Below are 17,876 nucleotides of genomic sequence, written 5' to 3' on the forward strand. Positions count from 1 at the left end.
CCTGAAGATAGAGATCAAAAGGAGCAAAATGATATTGGCCATATCATGTCACTATTTGATTGCATGTGATGTTTATCATGTTTTACATCTTATTTGCTTAGAACGACGGTAGCATAAATAAGATGATCCCTCGCAATAATTTCAAGAAAGTGTTCCCCCTAACTATGCACCGTTGCTAAGGTCCGTTGTTCCGAAGCACCACGTGATGATCGGGTGTGATAGGTTCTAACGTTCGCATACAACGGGTGTAAGCTAGATTTACACACGTAGTACACTTAGGTTGACTTGACGAGCCTAGCATGTACAGACATGGCCTCGGAACACGGAAGACCGAAAGGTCGAACATGAGTCGTATAGAAGATACGATCAACATGAAAATGTTCACCGATGATGACTAGTCCGTCTCACGTGATGATCCGACACGGCCTAGTTGACTCGGATCATGTATCACTTAGATGACTAGAGGGATGTCTATCTGAGTGGGAGTTCATTTAATAATTTGATTAGATGAACTTAATTATCATGAACATAGTCTAAAAATCTTTGCAATATGTCTTGTAGATCAAATGGCCCATGCTAATGTTGCCCTCAACTTCAACGCGTTCCTAGAGAAAACCAAGCTGAAAGACGATGGCAGCAACTACACGGACTGGGTCCGTAACCTGAGGATTATCCTCATAGCTGCCAGGAAATCATATGTCCTTGATGCACCGCTAGGTGAAGCACCTGTTTTCCCTGAAGAACAAGACGTTATGAACACTTGGCAGACGCGTAGTGATGATTACTCCCTGGTTCAGTGCGGCATGCTTTACAGCTTAGAATCGGGGCTCCAAAAGCGTTTTGAGCAACACGAAGCATATGAGATGTTCCAAGAGCTGAAAATAGTTTTCCAAGCTCATGCCCAGGTCGAGAGATATGAAGTCTCCGACAAGTTCTACAGTTGTAAGATGGAGGAGAACAATTCTGTCAGCGAGCACATACTCAAAATGTCTGGGTTGCACAAACGCTTGTCTCAGCTGTGAGTTAATCTCCCGGATGATGTGGTCGTTGACAGAATCCTTCAGTCGCTCCCACCTAGCTACAAGAGCTTTGTGATGAACTTCAATATGCAGGGGATGGAAAAGACCATTCCCGAGGTATATTCAATGCTGAAATCAGCGGAGGTGAAAATCAAAAAGGAACATCAAGTGTTGATGGTGAATAAAACCACTAAGTTCAAGAAAGGCAAGGGTAAAAAGAACTTCAAGAAGGACGGCAAGGGAGTTGCCGCGCCCGGTAAGCAAGCTGCCGGGAAGAAGCAAAGAATGGACCCAAGCCTGAGACTGAGTGCTTTTATTGCAAGGGAAACGGTCACTGGAAGCGGAACTGCCCCAAGTACTTAGTGGATAAGAAGGCCGGCAATACCAAAGGTATATGTGATATACATGTTATTGATGTGTACCTAACCAGCGCTCGTAGTAGCTCCTGGGTATTTGATACCGGTACAGTTGCTCATATTTGTAACTCAAAACAGGAACTGCGGAATAAACAGAGACTGGCGAAGGACGAGGTGACGATGCGCGTCAGGAATGGTTCCAAGGTCGATGTGATCGCCGTCGACACGCTACCTCTACATTTACCTATGGGATTAGTTTTAAACCTCAATAATTGTTATTTAGTACCAGCTTTGAGCATGAACATTGTATCTGGATCTCGTTTAATGCGAGATGGCTACTCATTTAAATCTGAGAATGATGGTTGTTCTATTTATATGAGAGACATGTTTTATGGTAATGCCCCGCTGGTCAATGGTTTATTCTTATTTAATCTCGAACGTGATGTTACACATATTCATAGTGTGAATGCCAAAAGATGTAAGGTTGATAATGATAGTCCCACATACTTGTGGCACTGCCGCCTTGGTCACATTGGTGTCAAATGCATGAAGAAACTCCATGCAGATGGACTTTTGGAGTCTCTTGATTATGAATCATTTGACATGTGCGAACCATGCCTCATGGGCAAAATGACCAAGACTCCGTTCTCCGGAACAATGGAGCGAGCAACCAACTTATTGGAAATCATACATACTGACGTGTGCGGTCCAATGAGCGTTGAGGCTCGCGGTGGCTATCGTTATGTCCTCACCCTCACTGATGACTTAAGTAGATATGGGTATGTCTACTTAATGAAACACAAGTCTGAGACCTTTTAAAAGTTCAAGGAATTTCAGAGTGAGGTTGAGAATCAACGTGACAGGAAAATCAAGTTCTTACGAGCAGATCGTGGGGGAGAATATTTGAGTCATGAATTTGGCATGCCCTTAAGGAAATGTGCAATAGTTTCACAAATCACGCCGCCTGGAACACCACAGCGTAATGGTGTGTCCGAACATCGTATCGCACCCTATTGGATATGGTACGATCTATGATGTCTCTTACCGATCTACCGCTGTCATTTTGGGGTTATGCTATAGAGACTGCCGCATTCACTTTAAATAGGGCTCCGTCGAAATCCATTGAGACGACACCGTGTGAATTGTGGTTTGGCGAGAAACATAAGCTGTCGTTTCTGGAAGTTTGGGGATGCGATGCTTATGTCAAGAAACTTCAACCTGAAAAGCTCGAATCCAAATCGGAAAAATGTGTCTTCATAGGATACCCTAAAGAAACTATTGGGTATACCTTCTACCTCAGATCCGAAGGCAAGACCTTTGTTGCCAAGAATGGATCCTTTCTAGAGAAAGAGTTTCTCTCGAAAGAAGTAAGTGGGAGGAAATTAGAACTTGATGAAGTATTGCCTCTTGAACCGGAGAGTGGCGCAGCTCAAGAAAATGTTCCTGAGGTGCCTGCACCGACTAGGGAGGAAGTTAATGATGATGATCATGAAACTTCAGATCAAGTTGCTACCGAACTTCGAAGGTCCACAAGGACACGTTCCGCACCAGAGTGGTACGGCAACCCTGTCCTGGAAATCATGTTGTTAGACAATGGTGAACCTTCGAACTATGAAGAAGCGATGGCGGGCCCAGATTTCGACAAATGGCTGGAAGCCATGAAATCCGAGATAGGATCCATGTATGAAAACGAAGTATGGACTTTGACTGACTTGCCCGATGATCGGCGAGCCATAGAAAATAAATGGATCTTTAAGAAGAAGACAGACGCGGATGGTAATGTGACCATCTATAAGGCTCGGCTTTTTGCTAAGGTTGTCGACAAGTTCAAGGGGTTGACTACGATGAGATTTTCTCACCCGTAGCAAAGCTGAAGTCCGTCCGAATCATGTAGCAATTGCCGCATTCTATGATTATGAGATATGGAAAATGGACGTCAAAACGACATTATTTAATGGTTTCCTTAAGGAAGAATTGTATATGATGCAGCCAGAAAGTTTTGTCGATCCTAAGAATGTTGACAAGGTGTGCAAGCTCCAACGCTCAATCTATGGACTGGTGCAAGCATCTCGGAGTTGGAACATTCGATTTGATGAGATGATCAAAGCGTTTGGGTTTACTGATACGTCCATTTTGCATCATGCTTTTATATCGATATTTATTGCATTATGGATAGTTATTTCACTTTATGTCACAATACTTATGGCCATTCTCTCTTATTTTACAAGGTTTACATAAGGAGGGAGAATGCCGGTAACTGGAATTCTGGGCTGGAAAAGGAGCAAATATTAGAGACCTATTCTGCGCAACTCCAAAAGTCGTGAAACTCCACGGAACATCTTAAAATAAATAAAGAAAAATCCTCACCAAAGATGAAGGCCAGGGGGCCCACACCCTGCTCACGAGGGTGGGGGGTGCGCCCCCCTACCTCGTGGGCCCCCTGGTGGCTCTCCGACACCCATCTTCTCCTATATGAAGTCTTTCGATGAGAAAAAAATAAGAAGGAACTTTTCGGGACGAGACTCCGCCGCCATGAGGCGGAACCTTGGCGGAACCAATCTAGAGCTCCGGCAGAGCTGTTCTGCCGGGGATACTTCCCTCTGGGAGGGGGAAATCATCACCATCGTCATCACCAATGCTCCTCTCATCAGGAGAGGGCAATCTCCATCAACATCTTCACCAACACCATCTCATCTCCAAACCCTAGTTCATCTCTTGTATCCAATTCTTGTCTCAAAGTCCGGGATTGGTGCTAGTAGGTTGCTAGTATTATTGATTACTCCTTGTAGTTGATGCTAGTTGGTTTATTTGGTGGAAGATCATATGTTCAGATCCTATATGCATATTATTACCCCTCTGATTATGAACATGAATATGCTTTGTGAGTAAGTACGTTTGTTCCTGAGGACAAGGGAGAAGTCTTGCTATTAGTAGTCATGTGAATTTGGTATTCGTTTGATATTTTGATAAGATGTATGTTGTCTAGCCTCTAGTGGTGTTATGTGAACGTCGACTACATAACACTTCACCATTATTTGGGCCTAGAGGAAGGCATTGGGAAGTAATAAGTAGATGATGGGTTGCTAGAGTGACAGAAGCTTAAACCCTAGTTTATGCATTACTTCGTAAGGGGCTGATTTGGATCCATATGTTTCATGCTATGGTTAGGTTTACCTTAATACTTTTGTTGTAGTTGCGGATGCTTGCAATAGAGGTTAATCATAAGTGGATGCTTGTTCAAGTAAGAACATCATCCAAGCACCGGTCCACCCACATATCAAATTATCAAAGTACCGAACGCGAATCATAAGAACGTGATGAAAACTAGCTTGGCGATATTCCCATGTGTCCTCAGGAGCGCTTTTCCTATTATAAGAGTTTGTTTCGGCTTGTCCTTTGCTACAAAAGGATTGGGCCATCTTGCTGCACTTTATTTACTTTTGTTACTTGTTGCTCGTTACCATTTATCTTGTCACAAAACTATCTGTTACCACTTATTTCAGTACTTGCAGAGAATACCTTACTGAAAACCGCTTATCATTTCCTTCTGCTCCTCGTTGGGTTCGACACTCTTACTTATCGAAAGGACTACGATAGATCCCCTATACTTGTGGGTCATCAAGACTCTTTTCTGGCGCCGTTGCTGGGGAGTGTAGCGCCTTTGCTAGGTGGAATTTGGTAAGTAAAAATTTATATAGTGTGCTGAAATTTACTGTCACTTGTTACTATGGAAAGTAATTCTATGAGGGGCTTGTTCGGGGTATCTTCACCCCGTCCAGTAGAGCAAAGAGTTGCTCCTCAACCTACTGAACCTATTGAAAATGAAATTCCTTTTGAATTTCCTTCGGCTATGATGGAAAAACTGCTAGCTAACCCTTTTACAGGAGATGGAACAAAGCATCCTGACGAGCACTTAATATATGTGGATGAAGTTTGTGGATTATTTAAGCTTGCAGGTATACCCGGTGATGTTGCTAAGAGGAAGGTCTTCCCTTTATCTTTAAAGGGAGACACATTGATATGGTATAGGCTATGTGATGATATGAGATCATGGGACTATAAAAGATTGAAATTGGAATTTCATCAAAAGTATTACCCTATGCATCTTGTTCACCGTGATCACAATTATATATATAATTTCTGGCCTCGTGAAGGAGAAAGCATCGCTCAATCTTGGGGGATACTTAAATCAATGTTATATTCATGCCCCAATCATGAGCTCCCGAGAGAAATAATTATGCAAAACTTATATGCTCGGCTTTCTGAAAACAATCGCACCATGCTCGATACTTCTTGTGCTGGCTCTTTTATGATGAAGACTACTGAATTTAGATGGAATTTATTGGATAGAATTAAACGCAACTCTAAAGATTGGGACCTCGACGAAGGTAAAGAGTTGGGTATGACACCTAAGTTTGATTGTGTTAAATCTTTTATGGATACCGATATTTTCCGTAAGTTTAGCACTAAATATGGACTTGACTCTGAGATAGTAGCTTCTTTCTGTGAATCTTTTGCTACTTATGTTGATCTCCCTAAGGAGAAGTGGTTTAAATATCATCCTACCATAGAAGTAAAAGTAGCTGCACCTATTAAAGTTGAATAAAAGACTGTCACTTATAATGATCCTATTGTTCCTACTTCTTATGTTGAGAAACCACCTTTCCCTGTTAGAGTAAAGGATCATGCTAAAGCTTCAACTGTTGTTCGTAAAAGCAATATTAGAACTTATACACCCAATGAGCAAGTTAAAGTAGAACCTAATATTGCTATTGTTAAAGATCTCTTGTCTGATAATATTGATGGGCATGTTATTCAGTTCGAAGGTGAAACTGCTAGAATTGCTAAACCTTATGCTAAAGATAAACATAGATCTGTGGTAGGCGTGCCTGTTATTTTTGTTAAAATAGGAGATCATTGTTATCATGGCTTATGTGATATGGGTGCGAGTGCTAGTGTTATACCACATACTTTATACGAAGAAATTAAGAATGAAATTTCACCTGCTGAGTTAGAAGGTATTGATGTCACAATTAAACTTGCCAATAGAGATACTATTTCACCAATTGGAATTTTTAGAGATGTTGAAGTCTTGTGTGGGAAAACTAAATATCCTGCTGATTTTCTTGTTCTTACTTCTCCACAAGATAGCTTTTGTCCCATTATATTTGGTAGACCCTTTTTGAACACTGTTAATGCTCGGATAGATTGCGAAAAGAATGTTGTTACTATTGTCTTGGATGATATGGTTCATGAGTTTAATTTCTCTAAATTTAGTAAACAACATCGTGAGGAAGAATTACCTAGTAAAGATGAAATTATTGGTCTTGCTTCTATTTTCGTACCTCCTAGTGATCCTTTAGAACACTATTTGCTAGACCATGAAAATGATATGTTCATGAATGAAAGAAAGGAAATAGATGTAGTATTCTTTAAACAGGAACCTATTCTGCAACACAACTTGCCTGTTGAAATTTTAGGGGATCCTCCTCCACCCAAGGGTGATCCCGTGTTTGAGCTTAAACCTTTGCCTGATAATCTTAAATATGCTTATGTTGATGAAAAGAAGATATATCCTGTTATTATTAGTGCTAACCTTTCAGAGCATGAAGAAGAAAGATTATTGAAAACTCTGAAGAAGCATCGTGCTGCTATTGGATATACTCTTGATGATCTTAAGGGCATTAGTCCCACTCTATGTCAATATAAAATAAATTTGGAAGCAGATGCCAAACCAGTTCGTGATCCTCAACGACGTCTGAATCCTAAAATGAAAGAAGTGGTAAGAAAAGAAATACTCAAGCTTCTGGAGGCAGGTATAATTTATCCCGTTGCTCATAGTCAGTGGGTAAGTCCTGTCCATTGTGTCCCTAAGAAGGGAGGTATTATTGTTGTTCCTAATGATAAAGATGAATTGATTCCACGAAGAATTATCACAGGTTATAGGATGGTAATTGATTTCCGCAAATTAAATAAAGCTACTAAGAAAGATCATTACCCCTTACCTTTTATTGATCAAATGCTAGAAAGATTATGCAAAAATACACACTATTGCTTTCTAGATGGTTATTCTGGTTTCTCTCAAATACCTGTGTCGGCTAGAGATCAATCAAAGACTACTTTTACATGCCCTTTTGGTACTTTTGCTTATAGACGTATGCCTTTTGGTTTATGTAATGCAGCTGCTACCTTTCAAAGATGCATGATGGCTATATTCTCTGACTTTTGTGAAAAGATTTGTGAGGTTTTCATGGACGATTTTTCCGTCTATGGTTCCTCTTTTGATGATTGCTTGAGCAATCTTGATCGAATTTTGCAGAGATATGAAGAAACTAATCTTGTCTTGAATTGGGAAAAGTGCCACTTTATGGTTAATGAAGGTATTGCCTTGGGTCATAAAGTTTCTGAAAGAGGTATTGAAGTTGATAAAGCCAAGGTCGATGCTATTGAAAAGATGCCATGTCCCAAGGACATCAAAGGTATAAGAAGTTTCCTTGGTCACGCCGGATTTTACAGGAGGTTCATTAAGGACTTCTCAAAAGCCAAGGTCGATGCTATTGAAAAGATGCCATGTCCCAAGGACATCAAAGGTATAAGAAGTTTCCTTGGTCACGCCAGATTTTACAGGAGGTTCATTAAGGACATCAAAGGTATAAGAAGTTTCCTCCTAGAAGCATTGTTGCGTCGCCACTCTTCGACGAAACCCATGCCTCCCCAATCCGTATGATGGATATCATGCAAGCCAAGCCATGATTTAATCATTCCCCAAACTATGATGGTGTAGCAGGACTAGAAAAGAAGGTGGGCCGCCGACTCCTGAATCTGCTTGCATAGGCGGCAAAGGTTACAGTTTGGCCATCCTCTGCGGTCAAGCTGGCCAGCCGTCCAAATCCTATTGTTGATGACCAGCCAAGCAAAAAAATGCATTTGAAAGGAGCCCAATTCTTCCACACCAACAGCCCAATTCTTCCACACCAACAGGGGCATGTCCGTGTCCACAAGCCCAATAAATCGGGCGCTATAAGCCGGCGCCGCAGAATATTGGCCATCTTTGATGAGCTTCCATAAAATTATATCAGCCACATCAGGGTTGAGGTGGGCGTGCGATAACTTTTCTTAAATGTTGACGAACTCCAATATGTGGTTGACAGCGAGGTTCCCACCAATGTCCACTTCAGAAATCCAGAAATTGTTGTGCAAGGCCTTTTGGACGGTGCGGTTTTTGCTTTTAGAGAGATGAAAAACATTTGGTGCAATTTCTTTGGTTCGCATACCATCCAGCCAAACAGATTCCGAGAACGAGGCCCGAAATCTGTCCCAAACAAAATCTTGATGGCAGCAACAAAAAAATCTGTACCTTATCGTTGCAAGGGTTCCCCATGGCTTGACCGGATCCGTCCAAGCAGCCCATGCGTACGTTCTTGCTGTACAAGGTAAAGTGGATTTATGTCCTCTTCAACAGACAACGTGAGATGTGATCCTACTGTATATGAATGTGACAGGAAATATTGGTTTTGTTTGCCGTGCCTTGAAATGCACGTACACTTGCAACTGGTGGATTAATGTAGTGTCGGCGTTTGGCTTAATGTATTGTGTCTACTTAACAGACAATTGTTCACTCCGTATTCTTGAAACTCGGAAGCATATGGCCGACTCCGGCCGGCAGCCAGTAAGGGTCAGATCTTTTGGCAACTTAAACAATAAGCCGCTTTATTTATTTATTGAGATTTCTAAACTAGTTATAAGATAATTAATTTATAAATCTCAACAAATTTAGAAAACGGCTTATTTTTTAAACAACGGAGAGACAACTTATTTTTTAAGCCGCCTAAAAGAACTGACTCTAAATGCGACATTGTGGCCCGCTTGAGTGCTTCACCTCCAACGTCACCTGTGTGAAGAAATAAACTAGTTAAGCTGATCATAGTGGGGAGTAATTAGACTGGTTTGCATGCTATCTTCACAGTGTATATTATTGTATTCTGGTAATTCAGATGATCTCGTTTATAATATAGTACCCATTATAAGGCCCATTAATGCAGTCAGATCATGACACACGGTGGGAGATTAACGACTGAGAGAAACAAGAAGATCATCTTAAAATAAGGATGCTTAATTTTTTGGTATGCAAATTAAAATTGATTAGACCTTAAGGCCCTTTCGTGTGAAAGGATATCTTTTGATCTTCACCCTTAATACTTTTATAAGGGGTTGTACTTACTAAAGCAGATTTCCACAAAGTTTAAAATTTAGCAAAAGCGACAAAGTTGTCAGCTAGCTAGTTATGGTTCTATATATCGAGTAGTGTTGCTCAGTTTCCAAAGACACAGCAAGCAAATGGCTGCTGTGAGCCCTCCCCGCCTTCCACGGGTATTCATCCGATACTTTTGCCTCTACCAGCTGCTGCTGTCTCTCCACCTGCCTCCTCGCGCTTCCTCGCTTTCGTTCAACTCCAATTTTTCCCTGCCCCGCGGCTACAACGCACAAGATTTCATCCTTCAGGGCGATGCATACTTCGACTCCCAGATGATCGAGCTGACAAAGAACGACCAGAGCCAAAAAATCCATGACAGCGTGGGCCGCGTGGTGTACGCGCAGCCGGTGCCGCTCTGGGATGTCGCCACCGGCAAGCTCGCAACATTCAACACCACCTTCTCCTTCCAAATAAAGCCCGAGGACGGTGCAGTTACCGGCGACGGCATGGCTTTCTTCCTGGGCCACTACCCACCGACAAGCATCCCGAACCCCATTGAGAATGGCAGGAACCTCGGCCTCTTCACCAACAACAGCAACACGAATGCCACCGGCAACGACCGGATCCTGGCGGTTGAGCTGGACACCTTTTTGAACACCGGCATAGACACCAGCAACAGCCACATTGGCATCGACGTCAACTCCATAATCTCGCGGGGGTACACCAATGTGATGGTGCCCGGCAAGAACCTGACGTCTGGTCTCCCTATGACCTGCCAGGTTAGCTATGACAATAACACACAAATCTTAACCGCCACTCTCAAGATCGGTGACGTGGCCTACCACGTCGACACCAGTGCCGACCTGAGGCAGCTCTTGCCTAGTGTCGTGGCCATCGGCTTCTCAGCTGCAACCGGGGCAGCCATCGAGCTACACCGGATAATGTCTTGGTCATTTGACTCCAGCTTAGATGTGTCTCCGCCACCCGAGCCTCAACCACCTGCTGCTACTAAACCTAAACCTAAGAGCCACTCAAAGCTCCCCTGGCCCTCGATAGTAGCTATTATTATTTCTTGTGGCTGTGTAGTACTGTTAGTTTCTGGCTTGGTCGTTGTCTTCTGTTGCTGCCGGCACACACGAAATAACGACCTAGATGAGGCTCCCCCTAGAGCTGCAGGTGTCCGCATGCAGATGCAGATGCAGGACGTGGTACTGCTACTAGTGGACCCGGTAAACCACTTGGCTAGCATCGCCAGAAGTTTCCGGTATGATGAGCTTGTCGAAGCGACAAACAACTTTGCTGAGGATACGATGCTGGGAAGAGGGGGCTCTGCATCGGTGTATCGGGGCAAATTGACCAATCCAGACAAACTAGTGGCGATAAAGAGGTTCAATGGGCAAGCATCAGACACCGAAAAGGGGTTGTTCCAGGCTGAAATCAAGGCCATCAGTGGACTGAGGCATCGAAACCTGGTAGAGTTAGTAGGCTGGTGCAATGATGTCGGCAACAACCATCTCTTGCTAGTTTACGAGCTTGTATCACAGGGTAGCCTCGACGAACACTTGCATGGGGACAAGAGCTGGTTGTCATGGCCCAAGAGGTAACTCAACCTTCCAAACTTGCACCACCCTGAACCTTTTTTTTCCTCTATCTCGACCTTCATTGATAGGAAGGTTTGAAAGTACAGGGTTTAGCTGTTACACAACAAACATCGCAACAATAAAAAGCTGCCTACAAGCACGTAAATAGCTTAATTTAAACTAAAACCATGACAAGAATTATGGAATGGAGGAAGTATATATACGCAAGATTGAAGATGATGCATGACTGGCTCATTTTATTTGTTGATTGTTGTGCAGGTACAGGATCATCCTTGACACAGGGTGTGCCCTAGAATACATCCACAAACAATGCAATGATTGTGTCTTGCACGGTGACATTAAACCTTGTAACATATTGCTCGACGAAAGGTATCAAGCTAAGATTACAGACTTCGGTTTGGCAAGGCTGATTGATCACGAAACACAGCAAAAGACGACACAATATCCAGCCGGGACCCCAGGGTATATAGACCCGGAATTTTTGGAAACGGGCAAGCGGAGTAGGGAGTCAGATGTCTACAGCTTTGGCATCGTTTTGCTGGAGATTGTTTCAGGCCGGCGTCCAGCTGGCAGCCGATTGCTAACAGAGGTAAGGAATCGGCACGGCAGACATGCGATCAATGAAGCAATATACCCACGGCTGCTGGACGAGTCAACCAGCAGGGATCACGACGAACGCAAGATGGAGCGTGTGCTGCTCATCGGGCTCTGGTGCACACACCCCGACCCAACCAAGCGTCCACTCATCGCAGAAGCCATGAAGACACTCGAATCAGATGATGAGAATTTGGAGATCCCTGCACTGCCGCATCATGTGGCCGAGCCATTAGGTCACAGCGCCTCCTCAAGTGAGACTTCTAGCGTGCACGCCTCCACAGCTCATGATCAAGATTTTCTAGCTCGTTAGCACGCACTTAACTAGCTGTATTCTCTATGCAATTGTGAGACCATAAGCTACTCCCTCCGTTCACAAATATAAGAAGTTTTGGAAATTTCAATATGGACTACAATACGGATTGACATGCCTATATATATAAAGAGCTTTTTTACGGTGCATCATACTACTGCCAGAAGTGGGTAGTATTGGATCTAATCCAACCATTAATTTAGGCGGTACTTAAACGTTTCAGGCCGGTTAAGTAGGGGTACTTTTGACCCTAATTTTTCACGGGCAAACGATGGGTAACTGGGTTCATGGCCTGATAAGCGCCCGTACTGGACATCAGCGTCGCTGCATTGGAGCAGTCAGACCAAAGGACGAGTTGAGCAATGCAGGGTGGCCGCAGCCCCTCCTCGCACGCCACCATCTCCGCCTCAAGGTGGGCCGTGCAGTGCTGCATGCCTGCAGCCATCGGGACGCAACGAAGAGGGCCTTTCTTCATGGTGCCGGAGAATCATGTCCGTGCCGGTCGATCCGTCGGCGGAGTGGCTACCAGAGCTCATGGAGGCCACCGAGATACGTATTACAGTGCGGTGTGTCCAACAACTCGGCTTTTCATTCGCATCTACTTCTTGACTCGTTTACCACGAGGCTGTGCCTTGGCCTTGGCACCATGGATTACGAGTTGGGCACAACGGGATGGGCTCCGGCGAGCCGGTGCAGCCGAGGTCTGGAGGTGGACGTCGCCAGCACGGCAGCTCGAACGTGCTGAGAATACTGCCATCGCAGCAGCATGAAGGATAATGTCAACGTCCGAGGCGTTAGTACGTGGTGACGATTGTGTCTAGGAGTGAAGCATCTGCGTCGATGCAGAGACAAGTTGAAGTGGAGCTAGCATCTGTGTTGAATGCACATACACTGGATCTGTTTTTGCCCCTAACTGCCAAATCGGTATGTCACTGTTCTGATTTTGCCCCTCTAACAGAAAATACTACACGGTTTTAGCAGAAAGTACTACACAGTTTGAGAAGTAGTATGTGTTAATCTGGTCCGTTGGATGAATAAAATGGTTGGCTTATATTAATTTGATGTACTGTAAAAGGTCTATATATATATATATATATATATATATATATATATATATATAGTCGAGGAGTAGTCACTACTGAAATTTCACTGTACGCCGAGAGCCAAAACACGGGCTCTCGGCAAAGACGAGAGCCATACTCGGCAACCAGATTTGTGCCGAGTCGAAGCAGCAAAGTACACGACAAAATGAGCATGCTCAGTAAAAAAAAGACGCCGAGAGCCATACTCAGCAAAAATGAGATGTCGTTGCCGAGTCGAAGCAGCAAAGTACGCAGCGAAAGGAGCACACTCGACAAAAAAAGCATACGCCGAGAGTTGATCATGACAGAGAAATGCCACATGTCATGTCCGTTTGCACTTGACGGCTCCGTGACTTGGGGGTTTTGTTTGCCGAAAGCTTTGCCCGGGTACTCGGCATATATTCAAAAAAATTCTTTGTGTAATTTATAACGACTGCCACACGGACCCCACTTGTTAGTGACAAATCATCCTTGTCTAGTCAGCAAACACGTCATCCCACCATGGCCCACTTGGCATACAACATTTCTACAATTTGCCGCGACTGATGAGTAGGCCCCACCCGTCGGCTGAGGTCCATTATAAAATTTCTCTCTAAAACACTCGCCAGCCCAGCTGGCTCCTCCACTTCGCTCTCACGCTAGAGACCCAAGTTTGAATCCCACCCGAGGCAGAGTGGAGAAAGCCTTTTTTTGCGAAACAGGTGGGTCCCACTTGCCACTGAAATATTTGAAAATTATTTGATAAGTTTTTTCTTTAAATAATTTGAATCCAGAAACATTTTTTCCGAGTGTTTCTGCACTCGGAAAAGAACGGCAGTACTACTGGAATGCTACCTATGCCGTGAGCGGCTCTCAAAACTATCGTTCACATGACCCCTCTTCCGAGCGCCTCCTCTCGGCAAAGCTTGTATTATCGGGTGTTGTTCTCGGAAATAAGTCCTATCGATATATACTGAATGGTGGCTATATTAAGAGAAAGTTTTACCTCAAGCTTTTGCAAGAACGTCTTTATCCCTTTGTTTGTTGCCGCCTGTTCCCTCTCTCTTGCCTCCTGTTTTGCCTGTCGCCGTTCTTCCTCTTCAGCATCCCACTTCTCCAATAAAGCCTATAATATGGCGTTCGTCTCATATAGGTTTCAACGGTTCTATTTCAAGGCATCAACATATATGAATGGTAATGGTGGGAACCTTGAGACGCATGACCTCACACGACGCGGAGGTCGGGCGACTCCGTATGGACATAGTTGAGCTTGTGCTCGGCGAGCGGATCTCAGAGAGCCTGCGATGCGAAGAAGTTGCGATCAGCCGATCACCCCATTGCAAATCAAGTGGCAGCCACCTCTCTTCCCCTCATCGGCAGTGATGGAGGTAGAGGGTGCCCAGGGTGGGCCATGGCCCACCCTGAGATTTGGAAATAGTTTTTATACCATAGGAGAAAGGTTAAAAAAATGTGTATGTACAACGAAGATGTACCATGAGAGAAAATTGACCATCTTATTGCACATACCATATTTTGCTGGAAAGTTGTGAGGTTGCGGCTCCCCTGGACGTGTGCTGGACATGGCATTTTCGCTCGATCATTACTTATATCAATGTGTTGCGAATGCCAACCAATATTAAGATCACATCGAAGGCCTCCAAAAAAATTCAACTTCACACTTCTTTTCAGGGCTAGGGCAATGCACCCTACCAGTGGCGGCGCCAGGATTTTGAGGCTGGGTATTCATTGGCACAAAAAAATTACTCTAAATGTATTATAAAGACACCAGTACAACAATAGTAATTTTTAATGCATCAAACCATACTAATTATACATAAACATAAAGACACCAGTACCTCTTGATTGACAGATTGATGATATCCCATCTTACAATATAACTTTGCGATCGCCTTTTTGGAAGAGATTGATGACATCCTCATCCTTTACTTGATTGAAGAATTCTCTCTCAACAAATGTAACCAAACAATTGTTCAAGTAATCATCACCCATTTTGCTCCTTAGCTTATTCTTCACATGGTTCATTGAAGAGAACACCCTTTCAACACTAGCAGTAGCTACTGGCAGAATTAATACCAATTTAAGAAGCTTGTAAACAATATAGTATTGTTCATGCTTGTTTGTCTCAACAAGCATAACTGAAAGCTCACACAAATTCTTCAAGTTTTGAAACCTTTCATCTCTACGCACATGAGTAACATACATGTTTAGTTGCCATGGAAGTCTTGCCAGTTCATCACTTGTGAAATCATTAGCATAAAACTTTGTAGCAAGCCTAACCAATTTCTCTTGATCATAAGCAGCAAATAGACGAAGTGGACAAAATGCTGCCATGCAAGAAAGTAGATCTGTGTTTACCTCATCAAATCTGCCATTCAACTCACTAATTTGCCTATCAATGACACTCACGTACATATCAACTTTGAAGCGATGGTAATTCGTTGCACCATTAAAGAAACCCCTTCTAGGCCGGCCAGCGGGAAAGTAAGGACCCTCCATATCAACAATTTTGATCTTATGCTTTGTACAAAAAGATGTGACCTTTTTGAGAAAATCATCCCATCCAGGATCAGTCCTCAAACCCTCCAAGTGATACTTTGTGATATCAACAAGCTCAATAGCATGAACAATATCTTGGTCTTGCTTTTGCAAAGCTCTACTCAACTCATCTGTGTATCCAAATATTTCTTGCATCAAGTGTGCCATGAAAACAAACTCAAATGATCGAAATGGTGTCAATATGGTTAGAGCCGCTTGCGCCTCCGCACCATGGTACTCTTTTCCAATCTTGATGAGGACTCGTCGTATTGCACCATACATACAGATGACATGGTTCACGGTTTTGAAGTGAGAGCCCCAACGTGTATCACATGGCCTTCCCAAACCCATTTCCTGATTCAGCCCACTCCCCGTTTCTACTTCTTCCAATTCCAATGCATCAATGAGTTCCTCAGCCTGAGCTATACGAAGCATTCTCATCTTTTTACAAGACATGCCAAGAGCATTTAACAAGTGTGCAAGTTGTTGAAAGAACCAAGTACAATCACCACTCTCTTTAGCAACAGCAACAAGAGTTAACTGTAGTTGATGGGCAAAACAATGAACATAGTAGGCAGAAGGAGACTCATCCATAATCAGTTTTTTTAGGCCATTAGCATTACCTTTCATGTTGCTAGCTCCATCATATCCTTGCCCACGAACCATTGCAAAGGTCAAATTGTACTTCATAAGCATTTGCTCAATTGCTGCTTTAAGTGTCAAAGAGGTAGTATCTTGAACATGAGCAACACCAAGAAATCTTACAACAGCCCTTCCTTTCTTATCAACATAACGCAAGCAAATTGCCAACTGTTCATTCTGATACACATCACTAGACTCATCTGCAAGTATTGCAAAGTGGCCACCATCAAGTTCTTCAATGACTAATTTTGTAGTCTCCTGTGCACAACATTTTATTAACTCATGTTGTATATCATGGTGAGTCATCTTGCAGTTCTGTGGAGCATTTTTGAGAACAACCCTATCAACCTCTTCAAAATTTCCAGCTAGCCAATTTAAAAGCTCAAGAAAATTTCCTTTATTTAGTGAGTTTTCACTTTCATCATGTCCTCTAAATGCCAAGCCTTGGTGCAATAGAAATCTCAAACATTTGAGTGTCCATGTCAAACGCTGCTTATACAAAGCCTTATATTGTGAGGTGTTTGAAGCAAAAGACTCCCTAATTGATGCTTGTGGTGTAGTGAACATATCATACTTCTCTTGAGCTTCAGCATGAGCACTACTAACCTCACCTTCATGTTTCTTCAATCTCGATTTCATGTTCCAGTTCCTAAATCCATTCTTCACAAATGCATCTCCACCGGGATATTTTGTCTTATCCTTGAACAGATAGCAAACAAAGCAGAAAGCACTTTCTTTTGTCACACTATACTCAATCCATGGAAATTCTTTAAACCAAGCACGATAAAAGCGACGGTCAACTCCACTTTTATTTGTATACTCAAAGTTATGATTCTTTGGTTGACATGGCTTCATCTCAATATATCTTCTTCTTACTCTATCTTGGTCATTGACAGCATACATTGAGATGGGAATCCGCTTCCCAGGATCATGTTCGAGTGCCTCCAAATCTGCTTCCATTGGTTCATCATCTGCATCACTTGTTTCAGCATCTTTATCAATTGGGGTTGGGGTTGCTTCTCTGCTCTCCGGTTCACATTCCGCATCCGGTGCTTGCACTAACGCCAATTGCAAATTGCTCTCAAGCTGAACATGATAGGTACAAGTACCCGATGCAGCTGCACTCTGATTCGGTGTAGAAGTTTCATCAATCTTCTTTGCTTTTGAAGCTTTTTCCCACAAAGCCAGAATCCTATTGCCACCACCAGTCCCATTCTTCTTCTTCATCTACATTACAACAAAACAAGGAAGAAATTAGCATCTACAGACTACAAACAGGATATGATGGTGGGCCGTGCGTTGCATCCACAAGCCAGAATCCTACAAACTGTCTACAAATTAACAAAACAAGGAAGAATCCTACTCCAGCTGCAAAATCGAATCAACTAAAAAACTGAAACTTTGTTTTCTTTAATACTGTACCTGAACGCAGGGCACTGACGCAGGCGGGAGAAAGAAGCTGCCGCTGGGCGGCGCCGCGGCGGGCGATGGGCGGCTGGGGCGGGGCAGCCGGCGGACGGCGAGCGCCGGGGCGGGGCGG

The 17,876-nt window shown here is 43.4% G+C and overlaps 2 protein-coding genes across 2 annotated transcripts; one reads left to right on the forward strand and one right to left on the reverse strand.

The window, feature by feature from the left end:
• Positions 1-9,712: 9,712 nt before the first annotated feature.
• Positions 9,713-12,077, forward strand: LOC125507449 (L-type lectin-domain containing receptor kinase IX.1-like). The gene is made up of 2 exons (XM_048672026.1): positions 9,713-11,169; positions 11,429-12,077. The coding sequence occupies exons 1-2, from the start codon at positions 9,713-9,715 to the stop codon at positions 12,075-12,077; spliced, it is 2,106 nt and encodes a 701-aa protein (XP_048527983.1).
• Positions 12,078-15,000: 2,923 nt separating this feature from the next.
• On the reverse strand, positions 15,001-17,563 carry LOC147973267 (uncharacterized). Its single transcript, XM_087524889.1, has one exon. The coding sequence runs from the start codon at positions 17,561-17,563 to the stop codon at positions 15,026-15,028; it is 2,538 nt and encodes an 845-aa protein (XP_087381015.1). The 3' UTR covers positions 15,001-15,025.
• Positions 17,564-17,876: the final 313 nt, after the last annotated feature.

Source organism: Triticum urartu, chromosome 5A (genome assembly GCF_056163025.1).
Source record: "Triticum urartu cultivar PI428250 chromosome 5A, HENAU_Tu73, whole genome shotgun sequence".
NCBI classification, from domain to species: Eukaryota; Viridiplantae; Streptophyta; class Magnoliopsida; order Poales; family Poaceae; genus Triticum; species Triticum urartu.